Here is a 27588-nt window from a genome sequence, read left to right on the forward strand (position 1 = left end):
TATTTTTAAATTACATCTTTTTCATCCACAACTTGGGAGAGCACTTACCCTGCCCCAGGTCCAGGTGTGAAATGAAGTTAGTCAGAGCCACGTGGATTTGCTATCCCCCAGGAGCAGCCTGTGGGAAGGTTGGTTTTCCTCCCATCCCTTCTAAGGGATGCTTTTGTTTGGCAGGTCCCAAGCCCTTGGAGCCCTTCTCCTTCCCCAGCATTGTTCACCTCATCCCCTCTGCTCCCCACGGGGACCTGCCTGGGAGCGGCTGCGTGGTGGCTGAGCTGGGAGGAAGGTCACCTCAGGAGCACAGGGCGTGGGAGGGGAGGCAGGAATAGGAGTTTCTGGCAGGAGGGAGCAAGCTGGGACTTGCCACCTTTCCAGGCTCATCCCCAGGGCCACATCGAAGAGTCGTCCCTCCTGCCCAGCGTGTTTCTCTCCCTTTTTCCCCCACTCCTTTGCCTGGGATGACACAGTCCTGGGTTGTCCTTGCTTTGGTGTGTGGGACTCCAGACTGGTTGAACCAATTCGTAGTGGATGATTCACTGGGCACGTTTTTGGCCCTTGCTTTGCTCCTGCAGTGTCTGGTTTTGGGGCTGTGCTGTGGCTCCTGTCCCCAGAGCCCCTGTGACACAGCACGGGTGTACAAATCATTGTGCTCCTCTCTGCTTAGATTCTGGGTGTGCTGGTGATCCCTAACCCACTAAGTCAAGGCTTTTTAATAACCCAAATTGGGTGGCAGAGGTGATGAGGTGATTTAATGTTGTTGTTGTTGTTGCATCAGAGTTCTTCACTTGGGCTGGATAAAGGAAACCATCCAGAATTCAGCTTGTAGGAAGTAATAAGCCATGAGACCAGTGAGGCCACACCGTGTTTGGGGAGTCATCTGTAGCAGGAGAGGGATGGAGGGGGTGTTTTGAACTCTGCTTAGAAATTCTGCTCTGTTTGTTTCTGTTTCTGTGTGTCTTCGGGGTGTCATCCAAACAGGGCTGGCCTTGCTGCCACCATCATGTCTGCCAGAGCTGCATCTGAGAGGGCAAAAAGAACAAACTGCAAGCTCAGCTCTTCCCTGCCCTATTGTTGCCCTGAATCCTTTTCCTTTCCAAGGTGGGAGCAGGCTGGCTCCCAGGGCAGCACAGTCCAGTTCTCCCTCCCTGGCTGTGAGTCTGAGTGCTCCGAGGTTCCTCAGCAGGAGGGGCTGCTCCAAGGAATGTGAGGTGACACTGCTGGAGCACAGCCAGCTCAGCCAGCCCAGGGCTGTGCCCGTGATGTCCCTGTGTCACAGCATCCAAAGGTTGGAGACAGAGCAGCTGCTGTGTGCAGAGACCACGTGGATCCACAGGTAACCCCGAAAAGCTTTTCCCATCCTGGAGCTGAGCTGCTCCTCTCCTGACCCCCAAGCCTTTCCCTGGATGGAAGCTGCACAGCTGGGACCAAGTCTTGCTGCTGGAGCTGGATTGCCTCTGGGCTGCACTGGCCAGCCCCTGTGTGGTTTTTGAGCATCACTGCTGCTTCCTATTGTACACATTTCCTCCTGGGAATATGATCTGGGCCCAGACTCTGCTCTTGCTTTCATCCAGTGAAAGCCAAAGTCTGGCAGCTCAGCTCACCAGACCTTCCTCAGACCCTGGTGTGGCCTGAAGCTGTGTCCCCACAGCCACCAAAGGGAGGTAGGATGCTCCAGTGCTTTAAAAACTGAGTTACATTCAGGAGAGATGTTCTCCAAATTGAGAACAGGTGCTCCTCATCCCTGGAAATGGAGCATTAACTTGAGCCTAGAGAAGACAGTGGCTGAAGTGATCCTCAGTCCCACTCAGGGTGGCAGAAGCAGCTTCTTTGCACTTCTGGCTGGAGAAAGAGGTGCAGGAGCAGAGGGCTGGGCTTTAAACTGGCTGGAAATGGAGCCCCCCTTCTGCTTGTGTCCTGAGCCAGCCTCACATGAAAATGCTGCTGCCAAACCAGTCAGCACTCAAAGCCCCCCTCATCCACAGCCCCTGGGTTTGTGGCCCCTCTGGATTTTCCCAGTGGGGTCTCCTACTTTCCCCCTCACATCCCTTAATTAAGGTTATACTGGGCAGATCTGCTTCACCAAGTTTTCCCACCAAGCAGCAGGGAGGGCAAGAAATGCAGACCACTTTGTGTGACACTTTTGAAGAATTTAGGTGGAAACCTTTGTTTGAAGTAAGGTGCCACTTTGGCTGCCACGATATTAACCCCAGGCAGGCAGGGAAAGAGTGGTGGTAGCTGCCTTTTCTGCTATCAGGGCAGGGGGAAAGGGGTTTTATCCCTCTCTGCCTCCCACCCCAGCAGACCCCCCCCCCCCCCCCCCATGAAGGAGCAGGCTGTCCAAATTAGCTCTGCCAAAGGGTTGCAAGCCAGGCAGTAAAGTCCCTTTGGAGCAGCCCAAATAATCCTTCCTCCATGCAGACAATGCAAGAGCAATGTTACCCTACCTGAGTATTGTCTTCTAGCAAGCTTCCAGGTGTTGAGGCTTTTTGTTTCTCTTTTTCCTCCCCCTCTCTAATAAATGCAGAGCTTGGCACAAGCTCACAATCCATGACATCCCTGCTCATACCAGGAAAGTACTGAAGGCCAAACTGCATGAAGGAGAGAAAGCAAGGGGAGGAACAGGGCGAGGGGAAGGAAGCCCAGTGAACAGGGGGAAAAGGACAGGAAACAGGAGAGGAAATAGTCCAGGCAGAGTAGAATGAGGTGGGGAAGGCAGGGCCAAAAGAATGGAAGGAAGTCCTTGCAGAAATGGGCTATTTGGAAGCTGTTCCTTCTGTGCCTTCCCCTGACAGGTCTCTAGATCTGGAGATGGTTGGGGAGGAATCAGCTGGTTTTTGGGGACATGTTGGCTGAAAAAGAAAGAGAGGCTGAGGACTAAAAGAAACCCTCCTTGCTCCTGACCCCAGAGCACCTGGCACACCTGGAGTGCTGGAGGATGAGATGTGGAAGTCAGTAGGTGTGCCCAGCCCACTGGCACATGCAGAACCCCTGGGGCTGCTGCACATGAGGCCTTACAGCTCCTTCCCCCTCCCTGGCCACCTCATTCTTTGGAGGAGAAGGAAAGGTGGGAGGGAAAACCCATGATCTTGCTGGCCTGCTGCCAGTTGCTAAGGCAGTTTCTTCAAAAGGGAGGGGAGCTGTGGAAGGAGGGAGCTGCCAGGAGAGGAGGCAGATGATGTATGCAAGGACCAGGCGGGGAGAGGAGCCTGCAGCCACCAGTGATGGAGACAAATGGGACCCGGGGCTGACTGGGAGCAGGGGGCAAGGAGCCCAGAGGAGAGGGGTGGGGTGGAAAGGGGCAGGGGGAGCCAGGAGAAGCAGCTCCTTGCACAGCTCAGCCGTGGAGCCAGCATCCCAGCAGACCTGTCTCAGCTGATGGGTTTGCTGCGGTTCACAGCAGCTCTACGAAGCACTGCCTGTGGCAGGAGGGGATTTCTTTCTCCAATGATTTTTCCCTGCTGTGTTTCCTCTGGTGAGTACGAGATGTGTGTGGTCCAGGGAAGCTGCTGTGCTGCGTGAGCGGGACTGGCTCCTAATGCCAGTGCTGGAGGAACACGTGTCCCACATGGATGTGCAGGTTGGAGGCAGGGAGTGTTACCCCTCCTGGGTGAGGCCACCAGCAGCATGGTGCACAAGGGCACTTTTGCTGTCCCCTCCTTGCCTCAGTGCCGTGTTTGTCTTTCTGCCCACACAGCATATACTTGAGCAATGTCCCTGAAAGCTGGTGGCCTCAGCTCCCTGATCCTCCACTTACTCGGGCCCAGAGAGGAGCTTGGTGTGGCTCTTGCTAGCCATGGAGTCGCTGCCCTGACTCGTGCTACCCAGCATCTGCAGAGCTGAATGCAGACTTGGGCCGATGCTGCTGAAACGAGCCACTGCCCTGGGCTGTGGTGCCTGCTCTGCCTGGAAACGCCGCTCCTGGGGCACACTGGCACCACCCGAGGGAGGGAGGGAGTGTCCTTCGGTCCCCAGGGCACCCCAGAGCCCTGTCACCTCGAGAAACAGGGTAAGTGCCTCGCTCCGCTGTGGTGGTGGTGTGAGGTACCTCGGACCTGAGCCTCATCCAGCCCGCGCCGAGCTCCAGCCCGCTTCTCCCTTCCTGCTGCTCCCCGCACGGCGGGCTCGGAGCAAGGGCTGCCTGCGGGCAAATGCCCGGAGCTGCCCGCGGGTCGGGGCAGACCCTGAGGGGAGATGCAGCTCCCCGCACATGTACCCCGCCTTAAACGCCCAGAGCAATGGTTTGCCCTCGCTGAGGTGGGAACTTGGGGGGCTGGAGCGGGTGGGAAGCTGCTCACCTCAGGAGGGGGAAGAAGGGCTCTGTGCGGAGCCTGGGTGTTGTGCGCTGGAGGCAGCTCTCACTGACAAGTCACAAGTGAGCAAATAAACTCTTAAAAGGTAGGCGGCAACAAAACCGGGGCAGCTTTGGGAGTGCAACAGCGGCATCTCCGCCGGCCCTGCCTCGGATGAGCGCACAGCACCTGGCCGTGTCCGCACGGGAGCTGATCCCGCGGAGCGCGGGTGGCAGCCGAGCCTCCGGGGAAGGGTTCGCGCTCAGCCCCGGCTGCGCTTCCACCCCTGCGCTTGCTGAGCAGACAGAAATCCAATCCCGGGGCCGCCTTTCATTCTCCCACTTCTCCTTTCTTTGCTTTTCTGGCGCCCCGTGTCCCCGCAGCCATTTGTCCCCGGGCTGCAGCTGCTGCGCCGGAACACGAGCCAGCTGCCCGCAGCCGGGGTGCTGCGTGCGGCACGTCGGGACGGGGACAGCTCGCTGCTTTCCCCGCCGGCTCCTGGCTCTCTGGAAATCCAAAATGGAGCAGGCGTGCTCCCGTGGGTGTGGGAGGCCGGGCGAGGCGTGCGCAGGGGGTGACTCATGAGCTGAGCGCCGCAGCCGGGCCAGCCCAGGGCGCTCCGGGGCTGCGCAGCCACGGCCACAAAAGGCTGGAGGGAGCCAAAGGCAGCGGCGAGATCTCCCTCCTGGCTGGCCCTGCAAGCAAACAGCAGGCACCTGGAGGAGTGGGGAGGGGAGGAGGGCACTGATAAACCAAGCGCTGCATGAAGGTATCGGATGTTTCCCGCTGGGATTTGATGGCCTGAAGGACGCGCGTTAGCAGCGGGGCAGGTCCCGCTCCGGGCTGGCCTGGCCGCTCCCTGGGAAGCCGCTGACAGCCCCGAGCATCCCTCGGCACACGTCGTCCAGGAACGGCCACCACGGGCACCTCTCTGTGCTGCGGAGGACAAAAGCCTCACAGCAGGAAGAGGCCTCGCACACGGCGATGTTTCTCTTGTTGTGTCAGGTGGAGCGGGCTCAGACCGGGCTGTCCCTCCCCTGTCCCTTGCCACCTCCCGCGGGTGAACACCTCCCACCCCCTCTTCCTGCAGCCCTCATGGGGTCTTGTCTTCCCCTGACCGTCCTCTTTCGTGGAGAGAAAGAACAGAGCCGGAATTTATTTTAATTGTTTATTGTATAATATAAAACTACAAAAGTAAGACTGCTCATTTCCATGTACATTTGTCCAATTGTTTTTTTTTTGATTACAGCCCATACCTACATGTGAATACAGTAATCTGGTTTCAGATGTCTGTAATATTGCATAGAAAAGGCACAGCTCTAAGGTCTGTGGGAGGGGAAGGGGAAATACAGCCTTTTTTTCTTTTTTTTTCTTTTTTTTTTTTTTTTTTTTTTTTTTTTTTTTTTTTTTTTTTTTTTGACAATAACAAGCCCTGTTCAAACAACCATGCACTGAACATGTCACACTATTTACACCTTTTCCAGAATCTTGGCCTTTGCAGGCACTAGTATGGAATACGCTCAGAACTAGATAGGAGTTGAGGCTGGGATTTTATCTGCAATTTGTGTTTTCAAAGAGGTTCCAGAACTTGCATTAGGCTTATTTTCAGAAAAAGAAAAAAGTGCTTAAAAATAACTAATTTATTTTTAAATGTTCAGTCTCATTAATTAATAGAATATTGAAAGCAACTTGCACAGAAGCAGGATACTGAAGCCTGATTGGGGGTTGGGGGAGAAAAAAAAAAAAAAAAAGAACAAAACCAAACCAAAAGAAACCCTGTAACAAGAATAAAATGTTCAAAACATGCCAGAATGAATTAAACCATTTGTCAGACAGGACCCATTGCTATATACTCAATTTAACAAAGTGTAAACTTTGGATTCAGAATTATCAGTTTTTAAATAACCCAGGCTCTTACCAGACGGCGTTGAGGAAAAACCGAATTACCTTGCCCAAGGTCCGAGTTGCTGCTGACGGTGATTGCTGCAGGCGGTGCCTTGGCGGCGTTGCTCTCTCTCCCAGCCGGCTGCGGGCGGTGCCGGAGGGATGCCCGGACAGACGGCGCTGCGAAGCCGCTCTCTCCCACAGGGAAGCTCCACTTCCTTTGCTCCCAGGGCGCTGGGGACCCGCCGGGCTCCGGAGGGACTGCGGAGCCCCGGCCCCGGCTGGGCGGGCACAGAGCCGGGGCTTTGGGCTCTACGGGACGTCCCGGCCGCACCTCCGGGCAAGGACGTGGCTCTGGCACAACTCCTGGGGCCGGAGGGAACATCCAGCCCCCTTCTACGGGTGTCCGGCCCCAGGGAATTCTGCTGGGCCTCCCATGCGTGTTTAAAAAAATATAAGGGGAAAAAAAAAAAAGTATTTTCTAAACCTTTCCCAGGCCAGCAGGATGGAGAGGACTGCTTTTGCTCCTGCCTTCAGTGGCAGATTCCAGGAGCGTGCCAAGGGAGGCCCCTCTCAAGCAGCCAGTGGGGGGTAGGAGCCTGATTAGGACTAATTTTGAACATAACCCTGTCCCTCCTCCATACCTTTTTTTGCATATTTCAAACAACCAGACCCATATTAGAAAAAGAGTATAGGGAAAATATAATCCTGTGATCCATGCATATCCTGACTGGAACTCAATTAATTCTTTCTGAATCTGGCTCCCATACCCTTTTTCATACAGATTTACATTCCTACAAGAGGATACATTCCTACCATACATTCTGTACATGTTACAATCCAGATGTTGTTAGCTTCACAATAAAATAAATATATTTACAGAAGAAAAAAAAAAAGAATAAATAATTTAAGAAAAAAAAAATCACTTCAAATCCAAAGCCCTCTTATTCTGCTCCCATCTTGTCACTTCATTGCACGTTAATGTCAATCTCCATCCCTGGTGTAGGTCTCAGAGAAATTCCATGCTTGGCTGCTGTTGGGACCACAGCACAGGCCCAGCTAGAGAGTCAGTGACTGTGCAGGGGGAAAGCCACAGCTCAGCCCTTCCAACCAGGCCTGCACCAGCCTTCCCAACCTTCTGCTGAGTCCCACAAATCAAGTAGGTTTTTGTCCTGTGGGATTCCTGGAGGGATTCTGCCCCAGGACATGTGCTTCAGCACCAAGGAGCCACAGACACTGCCTGAGTGGCAAACTGGATTTAGAGCTTGGCTCCTGCTCTCTGGGTACAAAAACTTCAGCTGACTCCCCTTAACAGCACAGGTCTCTGAGAAGGGCACTGATGGGAGCTTTTGCCTAGCAGGTGGTATTTCTGCAGGTGTAAATACTTAAGTAATCCCAAAAGACAGGCGGCTCCAGCATCCTGAAAATCAGTTTTTAGCCATGGTAAGGCAAGCACCTAGCAAGCTGCTGTGTGAGCCTGGTGCTGTTCCAGGTTTGTTCAGGACTGTGTTCCCAGGTACTCGAGGTGCAGGGACAGAAAGGCTCTGGGATCTCCTGCAAGGGCCGAGGACTGCTGTGGAACAAGGAGCTGTCCCCTCCCTCCCCGCCCTCCCTTCCCCTGGTCCCTAAAGCTACACTTGGTCAATGGTTCTCCGTTTGAAGCAATAACTTCCTTTGTCTTTAGTCTGTGTAATGACTGCAAATCCATCAGCACCCCAGTGCTTCACAGAGTTCAGCCTGGGAAAAAGAAGAAAGCAAACCCGCCCCCCTGGGCCAGTGCCCCCCTCCTCCCCCAGCCCCGTCTCTCCCTGACAGATGAACTGGGAGCCAGAAGCGCCTTTCGCAGCTGTACATGATGCATTTCATTTCCATTAGGAGTTCCTTCATTGCAAAAATGTATTTGCTCTCATCGTGTGTCTGTGTGCATATCTATGTTACATCTATCTATACACTAATAAATATATATGGCCTGTTTTAAAGTGCCAATTTATAAAAAGCCGCCTCCTCAAAAGGCAGGCAAGACCCAATTTCATCCATGACAAGAAGGGAGCAGAATTGACTGAATATTGCCAAATGACGTAAAACATAATTTAAAATTTCTTAAATAAATATAAAAGTTATTCCTAAAGAAGCCATAGGCATGTCAACAATATAGGTTGTAACCGGCACTCGACAACTAAAGTACCATTGGAAAACTAAAATGCCATAGCAACTTCAGCAATAGGCATGATACATTGCAAACGTTTTTTTTCTTTTTAAATTAAATGTACACCACAACGAACTTAGGGAAGAAAAATAAAAATAGCTATTGGTGCAGTAAGAAGACTCCTCGGGTGTTACGGGGGAAGGGGACCATGCATAGAAAGCTGTGTCTGTATATTCCTTGTAAAACGGGTCTATAAAGTGTAAAGCAGGTAACACAGTTGATACAAGAACCCAACTCTGTACGAGATGCCAAGTGATGTCGCACGACTGGCTCCAGTTTCGACAGCAACGGATAGCAAAGCGAGTCCATCCAGTGCAGGTACGAGATGAGCTTCACTGCAGTAATACTGAAGCTGCCTTTTTCAGCACTTAGCACAGTGAGGTGGGAGAGGGGAGGAGAAATGCTCCAAGAAAGGGCGAGCGGACACTCCCAGCCCTGCTCTCTGCCCGTGCCCGTCAGTCAGGGAGATGCCCCGGGCGGCTGGAGGGTGATGCCCCGGGCTCTCGGTGGGCTCTGTCGGGGAGATGCCCCGGGCTCTCGGCGGGCTCCGGGCACGGCGCTCCCCTGCACACCATTCCCAGGAGCTCCGGGCGAGGAGGTGCCGATCTCCGCCGGGTTAAGGCTCCACGTCAGGCGGGATGGGGGCCTGGCAGGGCAGGGCAGGCTCGGGGGCAGCGCCCGGCCGCGGGGCGGGAGCTGCGGGCACGGCAGCGCTCAGGACCTCCGGGGGTGAAGTTCCACAACTGTTTCCTGCCAACTGCTTCACATACGTGTTGGAAAAGGACATGGCTCTAAGTTTCAGGAATCACAGTAGTGCGCAGTGGGTACAGCAGGGAGCAAACACTTGTGAAACTCCGGCAGAAGCAGCTCCCAGCCCTTTCTTAAAGCACTTTTTTTTTGTTTGTTTGTTTGTTTGCATTCAGGGAAACCGACTGCAGGCTTATTTGATCCAATTTTCTCTTTGCACCATACACATATAAAACATTACAACTCTGTATAAAAGTACAAGTGGTTCTTGTACATCTGAATTATGCAGGAACTATGTGAGCAAATCCTATCAAAATAGCTATTTTTTTTTGTGTGTATAAACAGCATTTGTTTTTAGAAAAAACAATACCATAAACTGCAGAATCTGTACAAAAATATAAAATAAATTTGGGCAGCAGTTTCTAAACAGCCATGTAAATGCAACACTTAAAGAGGAGCAGGTTAATGCCTCCAAAAGGCTGAATTGCTAAAGTCAACCTATACAGGGCTAAAATGGTATTGAGATTATCTAAATAATAAAATTTTTTACCTCTTGCAATAAAACTTATAGAAAAAATAGACAAGTATGCACATGCAATTTACAGCTTTCCCCAACATAATCCTTGTGCTTAGCTTTTACCTTTTTTTTTTTCCTTTTTTCTTTTTTTTTTTTATAACATAACATTGTCTACAATACATATTCTTTCCTATACCAGGATATTCGGTCTTCCTTGAGGAACCACTTAAAAAAAATACATTAGAAGTGGTCATACATGGATGAAGGCACTCCAACTCTGCTCGAAGCAAAAACTAGTGTGATCCTTTTCTTTTCAAAAAAGGCAAGCAAGGATGCATGCACAGTGCTGTGAATCGGGGCTGGGAGGGACTATGGAAATACTACCAAGTGTATATACTGGTACTTAAAATTAAAATTAAAAAAAAAAAAAAAAAAAGAAAAAGAAAAAAAGACAAAACAAAAGTTGCTATATTTCTAATATTTTTAAGACCCAACAAGCACCTCCATGATGTGATCCAGTTCTGTGAGATCCATTTTGAAAGGCTGATTTGGAGTTACTGGTTGACTGCTGTACGGAGCGAGAGTTTTTAGGAGCTCATCTGCTGAGACAGGAGCCATTTTTGAGGCAGCCCCCGTGGCAGACGTGCAGGGGTCAAAATCATACATGGACGTATCAATGTCAGCGAACAGAATGTCATCCAGGGTCAAGTCTGTGAGGAAACCTGTGGAAGCTGTTATCTCAAAGTTGCCAGGCAGGGGGTCCATGAGTTTGGATTCAGCCGTTCTGCTCTCCGGGAGGCCCTCGGGCTTGTGGATGATGTTGGACTCGCTGGGCTGGGCTTTAGAGTCGCCGGCGGCTGGTTCAGCTGCTACTGCCTCTGCGGAGGTAGGTGCTGGACAAAGCTCCTCGATTTCGTCCAAGGCTGAGGAGAAGCTGTCCTTTACTGGCTGGAGAGCAGGAGGTGGCGGCTTCGTCGGACCGTCGTGCTGGACAGCCGGGGAAGTGCAAAAAGTGTCGTCCTCGAGCAAAGAGGCCGGGGTGAGGCAGGACTCCAGGGGCATAGTGCTTACCAAGTCGGCGGGGAGCAGGGGCGGCGAGGCCAGGTGGCTGAACGCCGGCTGCGCCTCGCGGAAGTTGTCGCTGAGAGGGTCGGCAGGCTGCGAAGCGGCCACAAACATGGGCCTCAAGCTGCCTTCTTGTTTGAGTTCTTCCTGGATTCGCCTCAACATGTTGTTAATTAAAACTGTCTTTTGCAAGCTTGGCTCGGTTAATGGCCTGTGGTTATAAAGTTTCATAAGGGAAATGTTGAAGATAGTCTGACGCTGTAAGGTGTAAGACACCTTAGAGGGACCGTCAGTGGGAGACACCACTTTGCCTTCCAACCCATCTTCATGCTCGTCAAACTTCCGCTTTCCTCCTTTCCCCAACATATATCTGCAAGGGAAGAGAGCAGACTGATGAAGGCAGCAAGGCAGGTGCACATCTCTCCCCATCAGTAACTCGGCCTTGGCCCAGAGCAGCGTGATGAGCACGCAGCAGCCACCCTAACGGGTGCAGGGCTCTGGTCCATCCATGTTTAGGCATGGCCGTGCTGGTAAATTCCAAGCAGGAATTCAGACAGCATCTATAATACTCAAGATCTGGCATGCTTGGCAGCAAATTTCCCCTTCCTTTCATTAAAGCAAATACCTGTCCATAGCAGCACAAAGCCACAGGCACTGTACTGAACGTTTCCTTACATTCCCTGGCTGAGGCAGTGCCATGCCTGGGAATACAAATGTAAAGCACCGAAGTTCTCACAATGAATTTCCTCTTTTAATTCAAAACTGTGTTCACGGGGGAAGGGAAGTGAGGCTCAAGCAATTGTGTGTTGAGAGAAACTTCCCCAGTGAGGTTGGCAGATCCAGCCCTTTGGTACAGCAGGATATACACATATGGGTTTATTTAGCTGATCGCCTAAGGACTAAACTACTAGAGCAGGAAATGCAGTTATTATACTCAGAATTAGATAAATTACAGATGAAGAAGACGATCTGTCAAGTCTTTTAGTCTAATCCCCAAGACCACTCTCTGCACTATGCTCTGCTGCTGGTCGGACGGCAGATTTTGAAGGATACAAAGGGGATTTCACCAAACTTGCCCTGCATTATAAATTATTTCTGAGCTAAGATTAAGTAGGGCAGTTCAGTCCCCAGTGCCATCTCTTCCAGGATGTTTCAGAGCGCCTGGAAATGCTCCTCTACACAGCACAGTCCCAACCTCATTTTGTCACCATTATTTTTGTGACACCAAGATCCCCCCAAACGCAGAGGAATGAAGGAGTTGCTGTGCTGTGACAGTAGCATGACCTAACGTACTGCTCTCTCATTTTCCCAGGTAGAGTGGCGAGGTGCTGGAGCTTTAACCCACTCACTCCTTTAATATGACCACAAGGAGCTCCCTGTTCATTCCTGTATCCCTCCCTCTGTTTGACAGATTCTTCTGGCATGAAGAAGTTTGCCTTGTTTAAAGAGGGGAAAAAAAGGGAAAAAAAAAGAAGGAGAAGGAGAAGGAGAAGGAGAAGGAGAAGGAGAAGGAGAAGGAGAAGGAGAAGGAGAAGGAGAAGGAGAAGGAGAAGGAGAAGGAGAAGGAGAAGGAGAAGGAGAAGGAGAAGGAGAAGGAGAAGGAGAAGGAGTGGAAGAGGCTTTCTAGCCACAAGTATCCAGAAAGAAGTTGCAACAGCCATATAGATTTTTACCCCAGACCTGACCTGTCTCACATTATGCAGCTATCATCTGGGAGACAAAATTTGCCTTCCTTATTTGCGTACAATTCCCAATCCACCCAGTGGGATTCGTGCCTGCAAAACAACTGCACTAGGCAGGTCTAGCACAGTTTGATGGTTGCACACCAGCTCAGCAGACAGACAACGTAGTTAAACATCACCAAAAATGACTGACAAACACTGAAGAGCAAAGAGACCCTTGGAAAGCAGAAGAGGGGGCTAAAGGAGTCAGGGTTTCAGTGCTACAAGAGTTTCAAAAAGCATTTGCTGGGTGGTAAATCCAAAACCAGATGGGGTGAAGCGAGCCTCTTCTGGTTAAAAATAAGCCCCAAATCCAGATAAATTTCTAGCATATTATGCAATTAAAACAAGAAAGGCAGGGGGAGGGAGCAGGCTGAGCAGAGCTGAGGAACAGGTAGGCTGCCATCCAAGCTCCTTGGCCAGCTACCAGCAATTCCTGCGCCTGGAATCTCGGGTGAACAAAACCTCTGAAATTCAGCGCTACTGCCGAAGTCTGGCTTTTCTCTGCTCCCTGGTGTCACTCCCATGGATACTCTGGAGCTGTTCACATGGGTTTGGGGTGCGAGCGGGGGGCTTTGCTATTGCAGTGTTCACAGCAGACACGTTTCCTTTCACTTCAGACAGAAATGAGCAAGAAAGGGAGGACCGAGCTAGCAAGAATTGAAAACCCTGCCCAATTCCAGCACGTTTTTAAAGCAGCAAGGGGTTAGGAGGAGATGAGCAGCTTTCCATCCCTTCCTACGATCTCCTCCCCCTGAAAAAAGACAGACTCTGACCTAAAGACATACCAGGGCTCCTTCCACAATGCTCTATTTAAAGAAGACATTTTTAAATGGCTTGGGGACTGGAAGAGTTTGAAGTTTGTCAGCCTCTGCCAGGAATGTATAAAAACATTCCCTGCACAAAGCAAACCTTTTCCCCCATGATAAAGAAAACAGCCCAGGCTCCGTTCCCTGTGCTCAGTTATTCGTCACTGCCAGGTGACGCTGCCAAGCGATTCCAACAAACCCAACCGAGCCCAATTCCACCCAAGACTGAGGTGCTGCTAGAGAACACATTTTCAAGGCTGATCAGTAAGAACTGTGGGATCATCACTAAGTAAATACTACGATAACCTCCCTACGTCATTTTCCAGGAAGCTCAGAGATAATTCAAGATTTCCTGTATGTGTGACTGTCAAGCTTTCGCATCTCACTCGATCTTCACGCAGCTTGATTCAGAGCTTGCCCTTTTAAAAGATAAAATAGATCAGGCAACTCCCAGTCTCACCTACTAGCTTTTCAGCACAGCTTTCAGTTTCCTTTTTCCCCAGTAATACTCTCTGAAGAGGGTTTAACCCCTAAAGCACCAAAGCAGGACATCAGCCTAAGCATGGAGGTTTTATTCCACCAAGGGGAGGGCTCAAATAAGCACTGCTAGACTCTCGGCTATATAAAGTTTTATTTTATCCCCTTCTCCTCTGGCGTGCCAATGGGAATTGTAAAGAATATCTTCCTCCAGCTTCCATAAATCACTTCACTCATGCCAAGCAAAGCAAGGAGGTGATATCTTCTTAGACCAACTGATAGAGTTGGTAAAATCAGACATGCTTTTGGGGGCTTGCAATCTTTCTCTGGCTCTTCATAAAGGAATTTCATAGTTTCTAACCATCGAAGCTTAAGACAATGTTGCTTGCTTGTTCTTTACAGTTCAAACCATCTCTTCCCTCCTTCAACCAACCTGTTTCATGCCTGCATTAAGGGGATCAGTGTCGTATGTCTTAAGATAGAGAATAACATTAAAAAAAAAAAAAAAAGGATGCTGTACAATACCAGCATTTGATCTGGTTTGATTTGTTCCATTCACCTCAAAACTTTGCTCCTAACCTTTCCAGCCAAACCTCCTGCTGGGAAAACTAAAATGCCAACCTTAAAAGATCAGCTTGACCAAAGATCAGCACAAAATGAGACAAACCCACACCATCCCAGAGTTGTCCAGCCAAGTCATACAGCTGTGACAAGGGCAGCCAGGCAACACCAACCCATCCAAATGTGGCACTGCGCAGGCAGAGATAAAGGCTAACATTCATGGAAGGTCTTCCATGCATCTATTTTGGCTGAGCAGCAACCTCAGCCAGATGTATTTCTGCTGCACTTTCACCCGTTTGCTAAACACAATTTTGAGGCCGGGTGCTGAGAGTTGAGACTGGACTGGACTTTGTTGTTGTTGCTGCTGATGTAATAAAGGGTGCTGCAGGGTTTTGGTCTGCAAGTGAGTTTTCAATTTTTCTTAGGTATGTGGAACCATAAAGCTGAAGAAAGACAATGTAAAAGCTGCATCTTTCTAGGGATTGAGGCGGGGGAAGTTACTTGGAGATCTTCCCCAATATTATCTACCAGTTGGCTCCAGCTCTGGAAGACCCAGAACCAAAAGCTAAACCATTGTTGCTGAGAAAGAATCTACTTGCTTTTTTTGCCCATTTAGGGTGATTGCACGCGCCTCAGCGCCAGAGAAACCCTAGCATTGTTTGGGAGTTGTCTTTTCTTAATTGAAAAACAAAAGTAGTATATATTTTTTTCCTCATTTGTGTGTCATTTAGCTTCCTTTTATTGGCTCTACATGCTCTTCAGACAGAGCTGGGAAAAAAAGTGTAGTTGGGGCTCAGTAGAAGAGATAATCAGCCTGGAGTGGATGGTTCTCTGGAGTCAACCCGCAGGGATTAAACCCAGAAGAGCTTGTGCAATGCCTGCATCTCTGAGCCCACTCAGTGATGTGAATCCTTTGCTCTCCCGAGGACAGAGGTACGTGTAGATTGTGAGAGGAGCCCTGTGTTTATTGATAGTGCTTCGGACACTTCGACACCACCAGACTCTTTCTGAAGTCTTTAATAATCAGCACTTTGGCATAGAAAAGCACCAGATATGTAAAAACTGAGAGGCAAAGTGATTTTGCTCACTCAATAACAAAAAATAACCCTTAATTTTAATTCCCAAATACTTTTAACAATTAAAATAACTCTCAAGACTGAAAGCTCATCTTGGAAATCAATTTTACAATCCACTAGGCCCTCCCTGCTCATCAAGACAGACAGGAAGGAAAAAAAAGGAGGAACTGAACCCCAAGAGGAACAGCGGAAAAGGGTTTTTAAGAAGTCACATTTCCACTCACAGATTTATGCCACTCTCTCAGTCAGTCTAGGGCATGAACAGCTTATTAGAGTTGAGGTTACTTTCAGAACGAACACCACGTTGCCCAAAAAGGTAAAAGCATCAAAGTCCTCGAGTCCACAGGCAGCCATTCCTCTCCAGGCAGCTGAACACCGAAACACAGGTGTGAACCACAGGGCTTGTGTGAGGAGTTTAAAGCAGGACCAGTTACTTTCTGAAATTTAAGGTAATTAAAACCACAGGGGGGGGTAAAAAAGGAGAGAGAAAGAAAAAGGCAACTCGGGGGAATTAAAATGCTACTTCACATGTGTGCATGGAAAAACCCAACAAAACCCCACAACACAAAAGCTCCCCATAGAAGCCCCCCAAAGTGCAATGACAGCACTGAATTTGTACACTTCATTCCCTTAAGTTTCACAAACTTCAGATGTAAGTGACCCTCACCAGGCTTTCTTGGAGAACCTATCCAGTGAATTATGGAACTGCTTTCTGTGTCACTTCTGGCACATGAAACACAATTTTCCTCTCCTCCATCCTTCACTCCACATCCTTGAGGGGTGCATTGGTTGTATCCTGGCTCAAATGGTAGTCAATGGGTGTTTTGTTACTGACTTCAGCAGAATGAGGATTTGGCACAGATAGCTGCAGGATCAAAATAAAAAGGCCTTTTATGCCAACTGGGTTCAACTCTTCAAGGGCCAGAGATCAGAACCTAACAGAGGCAGGTTGGGCTGCTGCAAGGTATTTCAGTGCTGCTGGACCCAGCCTGAGGGACCACCTGAACTTGTAACCAGTCGCCACAACTTCAAAGTGTCTGTCCCCTAGAGCTAGGGAGGCAAAGCAGCAAACCTCTCTCTCCCTGTCCTGTTTCCACATCCCCAAGGCCACAGCAGAGAGAGAGAAAGGACACATCTGTAGAAACCTTGGGGCAGGATCATGGGCTCACCCGCTACAGAAGGATGCTCCTTGGCCTGCAGGATCCTGGCAAAGCACAGCAAACCTGCCCCAGCAGGTGGAAGCGCAGACATCTGAGAGCACTGGCACCCTCCTCCCATTCAAAGTTACAAAGGAAAAGCAGAGGGCAAGGCCAGTACAAACCTGGCAGGTTCTCCCAGCCTCGCTCAAAACAAGGGGGAAAGCTGAGCAGCCCAGGTGTCGAGGTTTAACTCCAGGGCTGGAGCAATAACCAACATGGACTTTCAGAGGCAAGAGCCAGAGCTCGGTGGAAATGGCCCCTCCTTGGGGATTTCATCTGCTGACAGCGGAGTGTTTAAAGCCTGGCACGGCAGCATCCCCGGAGCCGGGACAGGCTGTTCCATGCAGAGCTGCACGGCCGCGCTGCCTGTGCTGTGCTGCAGCTGGCCTGCAGGGTGTGAACCGACCAGTCCGGATGGGGGGGGGTGGAGCAGCAGGGGGGGGTGAGGGGAGTGTTCTTTAATTTTAATTTTTTTTTTTTTTTTCCCCTCACAAGGTTGCTTTCTCGGGATCTGATGCACTTTTTACATGTTGGAGTGTGCTGCATCCATGTGGCCTGGCTAAAGAGGACTCCTGCCAACGCTGTGTCTCGTGTCACATGTGGGTTAGGAAACAAATCCCACAACCCCCCAAGAGAGGTAGAGGGAATGGAGCTGTGCAGGGGTTTCTGTCTTCTCCAGAGCCAGTGCTCAGACATTTCATATTTACAAGGTTTGTTTTCCCTGACACATTTTACATTAATTCTGCCTGCCCTTTTTATTTTTTTTTTTTTTAAACTGAGTGAGGTTTAATAAGCACTTACAAAACTCTCCTTTAGAGTATATAAAAAAATTGGCCTCCTGGGCAGCTCTCTGCTTCCAGAGAGTACAGGGGATTGTTTTTATGTTTGCAAGCCTTCACTGCAAGGCTGTCAGTGCCAGCAGTAACTCTAAGTGGCAGGTATTTCTCACACGTATTTTACAGGGACCTAACTCTTCCCCATCTCCTGTGGTGGATGGGTAAACCTCAGCTCTTCCAGAAGAAACAGAGAAGCAAGTAAAGCTCCTCAGCACCCCAGTCCTGCATTTAGCAAGAAAGGCAGCTTCTCTCTCCCTTCAGAAACACAGCTTTAGCCCCCTGCTTTAGGCACTTCACCCAGAGTGAAGACTGAGCGAAGAGCAGCTAGCAAGCTGAGTGACAGGGGTCTTTTCTCCTCCCCAGTTAAAAACAAAATAAGAAGGAAAACCATAGTGGGTGACTGTTAGAGGATATTCTAAGTAGAACTTCAACAGGGGCTGTGTAAGGAAACCTCTGGCAAACAGGAGACAGCAGAGGAAGCTCAGACTCTCATTTGAGAAGCATCTGAAGTCGTGCAGGTCTCACGGGGTTTGCCTTTGGTACTCAGAGCCTGGAGTCCCCAGGTCCCCGAAGGAGTGCCCATGTTAATCAGACAGTAAGGTGAAGCCTTCCCTAGCAAATAAGCAATGCAATTATAAAGCCAGTCAATAGTGTAACGCCAGCCAACGTGTTCCAGCGATATTTTGAAACTGTAATCTGATCCTACTGTTTCCATCCTCGTGCCTTGCCTGCTCTCCCTTGTTGCATACTGTACTATTTGAGGCCCAGAGGGCAAAGCAAGCTCTTGCTGTTTGCTCATGATCAGAAACTGCGTTTGGAGGAGAGGTCTGTGTGCACCGCCCACACCACTTTCTTGAGAGTTTCTTAAACGTGCAGCCCTCCGAAGAAGCCCTGCTAGAAGGATCTCTGCAAAACAGCCAAAAACACAAACTCCACTTCTGCCTTCAGTTTGCAGCTCCTTTTCACCACGCTAAAAAAAGGCAAAGCCGCAGTCCAAGGCAATCTCTGACTCTGCAGCGTGTTAAGCCTTGCAGGAAACATATGCTTCTATTAAATTGGAACCAGTTTCTAATGCTGTCAGTTTGCTAAATGTAACATGTTCCCCTGGAAGAAGCCGAGCAGTTTTAATGTTTTTGACTAACTGCACACATCCAAACAGAGTTCGTTTGATAAAGCTGGAATGGGCTCCAATAAATATAGCTTAGAATAAATTACTGCCTCATTAAGTAATTGTTTGGAAAAAGGACAGCAGGTTTTCTAGATTATAGCCGTGTTATTAAGGGTGTTTATAATATTAGGAATTCTATCAGGGTAGCATAAGTTAATGCAAGTTTAAATCAGAGGAGCACTTGTTAGCTTGTTAAAGCATTAAAGACTGCCCTGGCAGAACCAGAAGGTGGACAAGACCACACAGGTTCTGAGCATGGAAAGCCAGCAAGGCACACTGCAAACCACTGTGAGGCTGAAGGCAAGAGCAAAAGCACTGAGCAACTCTGACAACTCCTTTTCAGTGCAAAGCAAGAGGGAGAATATACCTGGGTAACACACCAGGGTTGAAAAACATTTATTTGATATTCATATACAGGCAGGCAGTTGTCTTTACTGGAAAAAAAACAGAACAGGTTTGGATTGCCCAGCAGAAACTAATTTCTGTCTCAAAGATCTCAAAACCAAAATGTCAATCCACATCCTTCTGCTTCAGACAGGCCTTCCCATGTGCTTCCTTATAAAACAGTGCCCAGAAGATGCAAACAAGCCCCCAGCCTGCCCTTTTTTGGTCTCGTCCTTAACTGGTAGCTTTAGGAAGTCCACGACTGCCAACCCTGCCACAGCCCTTCACAGGCCTGGTGCAGACATGGCCCTGCTGACCACCAACCACCTGCTCTGAGCCAGATCAGGGTGGAGCTGTCCCCTCTTCCCACTACCAGGAGATGCTTTGTTAGGGCTCCCTACTGAGGGGACAGAGATTTTCCAGAAGATGGCAAAGCTGCCCTTATCTCAGGTCACCTCTGTGCCAAATCTCCTTTACATCCTTTCCCAGGATGGCTGCACACACGGTCTACTCACAACAGTAGCCACCACCAGGAGCCTTCTCCCTGGGGTTCAGTTTAGCTGGGCTCTGTGCTTCAAAGAGCCACCAAAAAGAGCCAGGCTGAGGCTGTTTTGAAATTTGGATCTGCGTGTGGCAGTGTTAAGGAAGCAGTCAGGCCTGCCAAGTGTGAAATGTGCTGTGAACACACGGGCTCAGCACTCTGCTGAAGGACCAGGAGCTGCTTTACACACCTGGGCATCGGCAGCAGGAAATCAGAGCTGCAGTAAAGCAAACCGGGCATAGCACTGGGCCAGATCCCCTGACTTCACTACGTGATCAGCTGATTATTCAGCAGACTCTGCTTGCTGGCACCCAAAAAATATGTGATGGCTTCTACACACAAGCCTCCCTGGGATCGGCCCAGAAGCTCGTCCTGCTCCACAGCACTGTTTCTTCCCACAAGTGCAGCACTCTGGGCCTCCCTGCATGGAAGCAGGAGGTGCTGGCCCCACAGGCAGGACCAGGACACCATGAATTCCCATGTCAGTGGGCAAGGAGCCACGCTGCACACAGCTCCATGCTGGGAGAACCAGAGCCATCTCCTCAAGAGGTGGAGCAGCAGCAATTAAGATGGCTGTGTACTGCTCCAGGGCCCAGTTCAGCCAAGACTGCCTTCCATTCCTTCCCGCTGCAGAGCCAGCAGGCACCAGCACAGCTCAAGGGCTGTCTAAAAAGAGACACCTCGCTTGTACATGAAATTCAAAACAACCCGAAACACCTAGAACAGCCACCAGAAAGTGAGACAGGCCGGGAAACACACACACACACACTCCCTTTTCACTGCTAAAATTACAAGCCTGCAATGACAAGATGCTACTGGTCAGGCTCTAAGGGAGAGTGATGAAATAGCCAGCCCTGCTGTGCATCCCTCCTCCCCTGCACTGGCGCACAGAACAATGGATTACGGCGCCGTGGTGTTCCACGGCACGAGACGCCTCCGCTGGCACGCACGTGTCACGGGCTGCCTGGTGTTTTTAGGGACTGAGCACTGCACACCCATCTCTGCTGGACCCGTGCAATTCCTGCAAAGGTTAATGAGAATTGTGTGTGCCCCCACGAGAGACGAGACCCCTTCGTGTATAATGAGGGAGTTTTTCTCACCTATGTATAATGACTTTGTTTGAATCCTACCGTAGCATCTTTTCCCCAAAGATACCTTGTTTTTCCCCTTTGTCATAGACCCTTAATAAACACACGGTGAGGGGGGGAGCCCCCACACTACTGAAAGAACTGAATGGTTTGCCAAAAAGTAGGTTATTGCTCTGAAAACGGTGTTGAATAAATTATCACAGTCAAACTGAAAAGCAGCAAATGGCAGGAGGGAAGAAGAGGAGAAAGGAAAAAAATAAAAAGCTCTGAAGAAATATACACTGCAAATGCACCAAACAAATCCCAGCAATGACAAGTCATTTTAGTCAATCTGGCCTGCAGATTTCATTTGCTAACCAGTTTTTCACTACTGAGAGTTAGGAGAAAAGAAAGGTGTTTCCCTGGCATTTTTTAAAGTAGCTCAAAGAGCACATGAGTTGTTTTCAACATTTTTGCTTAAATGAAATGAACATGACCCTGCAAACAAATACATTCTGTGAAAATGAATCCGCTCACCCTGCAAGCTTCTGTTAAAGAGGTGAAAAAGTTGTTGGACATTTCTCCACCACCAGTGAAAACAAAACAAATTTTTAAAACATAGTTAAAATTTGACATGAAAGTTTGCTCAGATGATGTTAAATCATGATGGCCAAGATGACAACTGCTGGCCTTTCAGTCCAGTGCACTAAAGCTCTTGCATTTGTTGAAATACAGCATGTGTTTCCATGTCCTACAAAGGAGCCTTCTGAAAAATGACTAAAGGGAACTTTGGCCAACCTTGAACTATTCCCAACCTGTAATAGGTATGAGTTAGAGACAAAAGAGATTCCAATTCTCGTGGCACCTGCTTGATTTCACAATAAAAAGTACTACACCACATTGATGTTCTTTAAAACAGCCACCATGGGACCCATGTCTCTTCTATGTGGAGTAATTTAAACATTTTCAAGTAAATCATTTAAACTTAGATGGAGGCACCATTTTAAGAGCATATTTTTGACAACACATATATTAAGTCTGTATTTTGAAGCATGTTTAGGACCGATTAATTAACACAGAACAAAAAACTTAACCAAAAACTTAGATTTTGGAAATTGGGAGCGGAAAATACAGGAGGAGAACAGCTCAGGAAACGAAATGTCTGAAACTTTATTTCATATTCAGTCAGGCACAACCCACTCACCTCACCCATGATAGTATTATACTGATTTTCCCCACAATTGAAGTCGTCATCCAAGCATACGTACATCACATGTGTGCCCCTGCCACCAAGGGGAAGCAGAGCAGGGACAGGAAGCTTGCCACTGTGTGTCACACAGAGAGAATATTCTCCCTCTTGTATTCATTCACAAGCTATTTGTGGAACACTTTAGTTAGGGAAGGAAAGTGGAAGGGTTGTTCAGAAGAGCCGATTTTGCCAAGCAGATGGAACAGGAGGGGGTAAGGGGGAGCCAGGTCCCAGCAGGGTAACCCAAGCAGGTTCTTGGACCCCTGGGACAGCCAGCATGGAAGTACCCTGGCCAAAATCCCTGTGACCACCTAAGGCACTGCTCAGACACAGGGCCAGGAGCAGGCACGAGACCCGGCCCGCAGCAAATCAGGCCATGCCAAAAGTGCTCAAGTAGAGTGGCTTGTCTCACACAAGGCCCACAGAGCAGTGAGAAAGCAAAATGTAACCACCACTGTTCAAAAAAAAAAACAAAAACAAAAACACTGTGGTTTGCACACAAACGCTAGTCTCCTATCTTGATGAAATGTATATTTGAAAAATATGCAAATGATATGCATGCACGTGGACGTGTACCTGCTAAAGGCTTTTTTCCAAGGGAGAAAGAGTGCCTGTAAAAACACATGAAAAGTAAAGTTTGCGGAGGCACCGGAAGATGATGATGATGTATTTCTGAATTAGGATTTAAAACTTCATTTTGCAGCTACCTGAAGTTAAGACAAAGCTGCCTTTAGGCATCTCAAACTAGTCAGACCTGCTATAGCAGTTGCACAGTCTGCTTCAAATATGCCCTCCACGCTCCTTTCAACCTCCACCCCAACATATATCCGCATAGTTTACTTCCAATCATGGGTGGTTCTTGCTATAGCACAGTTCACTCAACCTTATTGCCTGCCTGGCACAACAGGAGGGTTTTTTAAGACTAATGTTACAGGCTACTATAAGAAACTGTACGAAAACAGCCAATAGTTGTCACATTTCTATGAAAGGTGAGTGTGGTTCAAACAGCACAAGGGTTTCTGGGGTGGGGTGGAAAATCTGGGATTAAGAAAAACAGTTTTAATTGTTACATCTGAGGAAGTATTAGGGCAAGTTTAGATCTTTCCACCACTTCAGGACTCCTTGAAAAAGGGAACTTCTTTTTTCTGCTACTTCCATATACCACCCAGTTGTCAAAATAACATTAAAAGAAAACAACCCACGTTTGAACTCTTCTCTCTGTATTCTACTATATCAAGAATTCAATTTTTATTCTAACTTCACTAGAAACAAATTGTCAGATGAAATCCAACACACCTTACTGGTGTGAAACAAAGTAAATAGGTTTTGGCTCCTAATAATTACACAGACCGAGACTCATGCTATTCAACGCCACTTAAAACTCAATTCCAGGCGATATTAAGGAGAAATTTGTCTTTAAAACCACTGGTACTCAAAAAAATGATCATGTTATACAGGTTGGGAACTTCAGACATTCTGTGGCAACATGTCTGATTTTATAATTATTTTTAACACCTCCAAGCTGAGGAGGGTACCAAACCTGGCCCCTCATTTGAAGACCAGTGGTCTGACCTTGCCTAACACAGGGCCCTGAGCATGGTTTTCATTTCACTGCAGCAGCCTGAATCCAGTGGCACTCTGATGTGGTGCTGGCTGCTATCTCACCTGAGCTAGATGAGCCTCCACCCTCAAAGAAGGGACACATGAAAACCAAAAACTTGCTCTCTGGTGACTTGACAGTTTCCTCAGCCCTTTCAAGCTTTCCCACCCCTAGTCACAGCTTAAAGCCCTTTCTGAAGGCCCCTGAGGCTGCACCCAATGCCCCTGGAGACTGCCCCAACCCTCCCTTGGAAATGCCCGTCGAATCAGGTCTTCCCCACCCCGAAAATCCCCTCTGTGCCAGAGGAATGTCCCAGCCAGCACATCTTCACAGCTCCTCCTGGCCACTTGGCAATGACAGCCAGCCTCTGACACGCTCACCAGGAGCCATCGGGGAGGCCAAGGTGGTGGCAGTGCAGTTTCTACTCTGCCCAGTGACAGTGTAATACCCACACAGCCAAGAGACAGGGCAGGGACACATGCAAGCCTGTTTCTCCCACTAAACCTCTGCTGTCTCCCAGCCACACATTTGCTTTGGTCCTCAGCTTGGGCTACACTTCAGCACACCCAAGAGCAACGTTAGCACAGCATTTACCTGGCCTTGCCTTCCCCACTCGTGTTGAACAGCCGAGCATTGTTATCTTATTTTTGTTATAGTGTTTGCATTGGTAATGCTGAACAAACCTGAAGCCTCCACTACAGCAAACACAAAAATTGACTCTGTTTATAAAAGAATTAAAGAACTAACGCATGTTGAGAGTCTCTCTCCATTTATAGAAAACAGGCACCTCTTCATGACAGCAGTTTCTCTGACTGATGAAAGTTTAGAAATCAAAAGAAGTGGCAGAAAACATGCAATTATACACCCCTGAAGAAAATGAGCACTGTGCTCAGATTGGCAAATTTCATCTTCCACAAACCATTAATTAGCAAAAGATTCATCAAGACTAAAGATCTCTGCTTAGTGCCAACTTGCTTACATTGAAGCTGGACCTTGCTCTCTCCTTTGAAACACTCCTGATCTTTGGACTTGGTAACTGAAAGCTGCTATTTCTGGCACTGATTCGTGTGCCTGTTAAGGAGCCACTGCAACTGGAGCTGCCTCCTTGTGAGCCACTTCCACTACAGAGCTGAGTTAAAAGAAGATGTCTCTCTTGCTACCTGGCCCTTACAAGAAGTAGATCACCAGAAGACTACTCGCACTTTCAAAGGACTGCATTCTCCTTGTTTGACAGATTACACTTTAAGATGTTACATAAAAGCAAAAATAGTCACAAATACTTTGGATCACCTGTCTAGTGTTAGCACTGCCAGAGATTAACTGTGCCAGGAGTGCTTTACATCAGTGTGAAAAAAGTCAGAGTTCCTAAAAAAAAAAATGTTTTCCCAATGAAATATTTATTGAAAAACTAAAAGCAGCTTGTGTGAATGATGGCAAAATCCTTCAAACTAGATATTGCATAAAATCTGCTGTACTTCATGGAAGATAAAAAAATAAATTTTGAATATGAAGTTTGAGTGTTTCCTTACTATTAGGTCATTATCTCAAAGTCCTTGATGCCTCTCAGGCAGACAATTTGAGCACTTGGTATATTTCTGTCATTATTTCCTCTGTGAAACTCTTTATTTCATCTTTCCCATTAAAAAGAGCAGGTGTATAAAGGAACACAATCACAACTGTTAATAAATCAGCACCTACAGCTGTATTTAATGCTCTTTAAGACAAAACCTGAAGGACCTATGGCTATCAAGCTTCTTTTTGTTTGTTTCCAATCAGCTTCAGAGAAATCAGCTTGACACAAAAAAAATCAAAGCAGTGTTTTTAATGTGCACAAAGTCTAGCTTCGTTCGTTCAGCAGTCCAATCCAGTTCCTGCAGAAAAGGAGTGGGTGGTTGCTGCTACCAACTTAAATGGAAGCAGGATCAGTCACGAGAGGAGGAATATCTAGAGCTGTTACATTGGATGCTGCAATACTTGCCTGAACAATGGAAGTACTCCGAAGGACACGCTCTTGGATACCTGTCCAGCAGCACAAACTCCTAATCCTCCCATCTGTACCACCACCACAGGTTCATTATGTTAAATCAGAGCCCAAAGACACCATCTTATTATGTAAAATGCATGCATTTTAACTTCAGCCAGAAAGGGCTACTTTCAATTTACCCTGCTAAATGCACTGGCTAATTTCTATAGCAATCATTTGAAAACACAATTCATTTTTACAGCTTGTTGTGCCATGTGAAAGTTTCCTGTGCCCTCAGATGCAAACTGAGGTGCCTCTGTCAATTTTGTACCCTGTAAGAAGTCCGTAAGACACAGGAACCTTCACTTGTGCAGATGCATGCCTAATATTATCAGAATTTAAAAAGGTAGAAAGCGTTTGAACTCACACACACTGCAAGTGTTCACTCATTTGAGAGACACAATTATAAAACTGGTGTTTGGGGCAGCCAAGCCCTCTCCCACCGTTGTTTGAGCAATAGTGCATTCTAGAGTAGCAAAATCCAGCGCTCACTGACGGCAGCGAGAGTCACCCTGATGACTGCACCAGGCACCAGATGAAAAAGCCTGGATTTCCCTGCTCCCGAGAGCCTTGGATGTGTCTGAGCACACGCTGCCACACGCAACAGCTCTGGCGTGCTGCACTGAAGTTCGGCTGAAGAAGCTGACAGCCCTCCCCCGGATGGAGATAAAATGGGCAGATTCGCTTTATTTTACACCAGCAGCTGACCCACAGCTGTAAATCAGCCACCAAGGGGCCCACTGGACAGCACACAAGCCTCTCCATAGATTTCCAACTAAAGTGGCCCTGGGTTCTCCAGGGTTCTCTTCACAAAATGCAAGAAATGACAGCAGGTAACTGTACTCCTATTTTCATGCTTAGGAAGTACTTATTTTTCCAGATCCTGATGTGAGTTAAAGCAGCCAACGCTCTAAATCGAAGTGGCACCGCAAAACGATTTTTTCTTCAAGTGTTCATCCACCCCGAAGAAAATCCAAATAAATATACATTTTTGCCGTCGCTTCCAAAAGATGGACAACCTTACTCACAAAATCCACCCCCGCCCCCAGACGCCTCTGTCTCTCCGTGGTGACGGTGCTCCCAAGGAAGACCCATGCGCGCTATTGCTCCGGGAAAAGACAGGCTAATCCCCAGCCCTACCACCAACCCCTGAAAAGGGCCGGGCAGCGGGGCCAGCCGGCTCCTGCCCAGCCATATGTCAGCTTTGCTACAGCGGAGTGAAAGTCTCCCCCAAGCCCTTTTAGCTCCCCCGGCTCGACAGCACGCACTTTTCGGGGTTCCCTGAATCCCCCGCTCTTGGTGGGAGAACGGAACCAGGCTGCTGCCCCCCGGCTCCAGGGGCTCCTCGGCGCACACGCGAACTTACCGGGGTGGCGCGGCTTTCCTGGCGGCGGAGGGAGCCCGGCTCCGGAGAGCACAACCGGCCGCACTACCGGGGCCGGCACAGCCACCTCGATTAAAAAAGTATATTCCAGCTACCCGCACCTGCTTCGCCTCGGGATCCCCCCGCATCGGCGGGGGAGGGGGCGTATTTTAAGGTCAACTTCGCCGCTCTCCCTCCTCTGCTCATCTCAGCACGAACCCCCTCCCCACCCCGGAGGAGAGGGGGAGGATCCCCGCCCCGGGCTCCTCTGCCCGGGCACCGATTTAAAGGTAGAGATAAAACAAGCCCCGATGACTCGCAAAGCCAGAGGGGGTGGAGGAGTGTCGCCGTCCCCTGCCCTCCCCTCCCACGATGCCCCGCAGCCCCCCAGCCCCACTCACCACATGCAGCTCCACCTGAGAACTAAAGCATGGAGAGGGGGAGGTCGGAAACTCTCGCCCTAGAGCAGCTCCATATGTCGCTCCTCGCCGCGCCGCTCCGGGGAGGGGCCGGGTGGGATGCGGAGGAGGAGGAAAAGAGGAGGAGGAGGAGGAAAAGAGGAGGAGGAGGCAGGAGCAGGCGGCGTGAGGATTTAAGCCTCCGCTCTGCCCCGGCGGCTGCGATCACGCAGCATTATACAATGGAGGAGGAGGAGAGGAAGGAGGAGAAGGAGGAGGCACCACCAGCCCCGGCTCCCAGCACTTGCCGCCAGCACTGACGACAGGGGCGGCTCCGGCGAGCTCCTCACCCTCCGGCCCGCGTCAAAGCTCCGCCTCGGCCCCGGCCTTCCTCCCCCGCCCCCCCCA

At 49.1% G+C, this 27588-nt stretch overlaps 1 protein-coding gene across 5 annotated transcripts in view; it reads right to left on the reverse strand.

Annotated features, from left to right (window-relative positions):
* Positions 1-9319: 9319 nt before the first annotated feature.
* The window catches only part of SERTAD2 (SERTA domain containing 2), a 75438-nt gene continuing 57169 nt past the window's right edge, over positions 9320-27588 (reverse strand). For 2 of the 5 annotated variants that reach the window (XM_053938677.1, XM_053938676.1), the window contains one exon: positions 9320-11078. In XM_053938677.1, coding sequence (XP_053794652.1) covers positions 10127-11074 — 948 coding nt within the window. In that variant the 5' untranslated portion in view covers positions 11075-11078 and the 3' untranslated portion in view covers positions 9320-10126. Of the gene's footprint in view, positions 11079-16019; positions 16068-27183; positions 27264-27588 lie in introns of those variants that run through there. The other 3 variants (XM_053938680.1, XM_053938678.1, XM_053938679.1) reach the window with 3 other exon arrangements.

The sequence above is a fragment of the Vidua chalybeata genome, chromosome 3 (genome assembly GCF_026979565.1).
Source record: "Vidua chalybeata isolate OUT-0048 chromosome 3, bVidCha1 merged haplotype, whole genome shotgun sequence".
NCBI classification, from domain to species: Eukaryota; Metazoa; Chordata; class Aves; order Passeriformes; family Viduidae; genus Vidua; species Vidua chalybeata.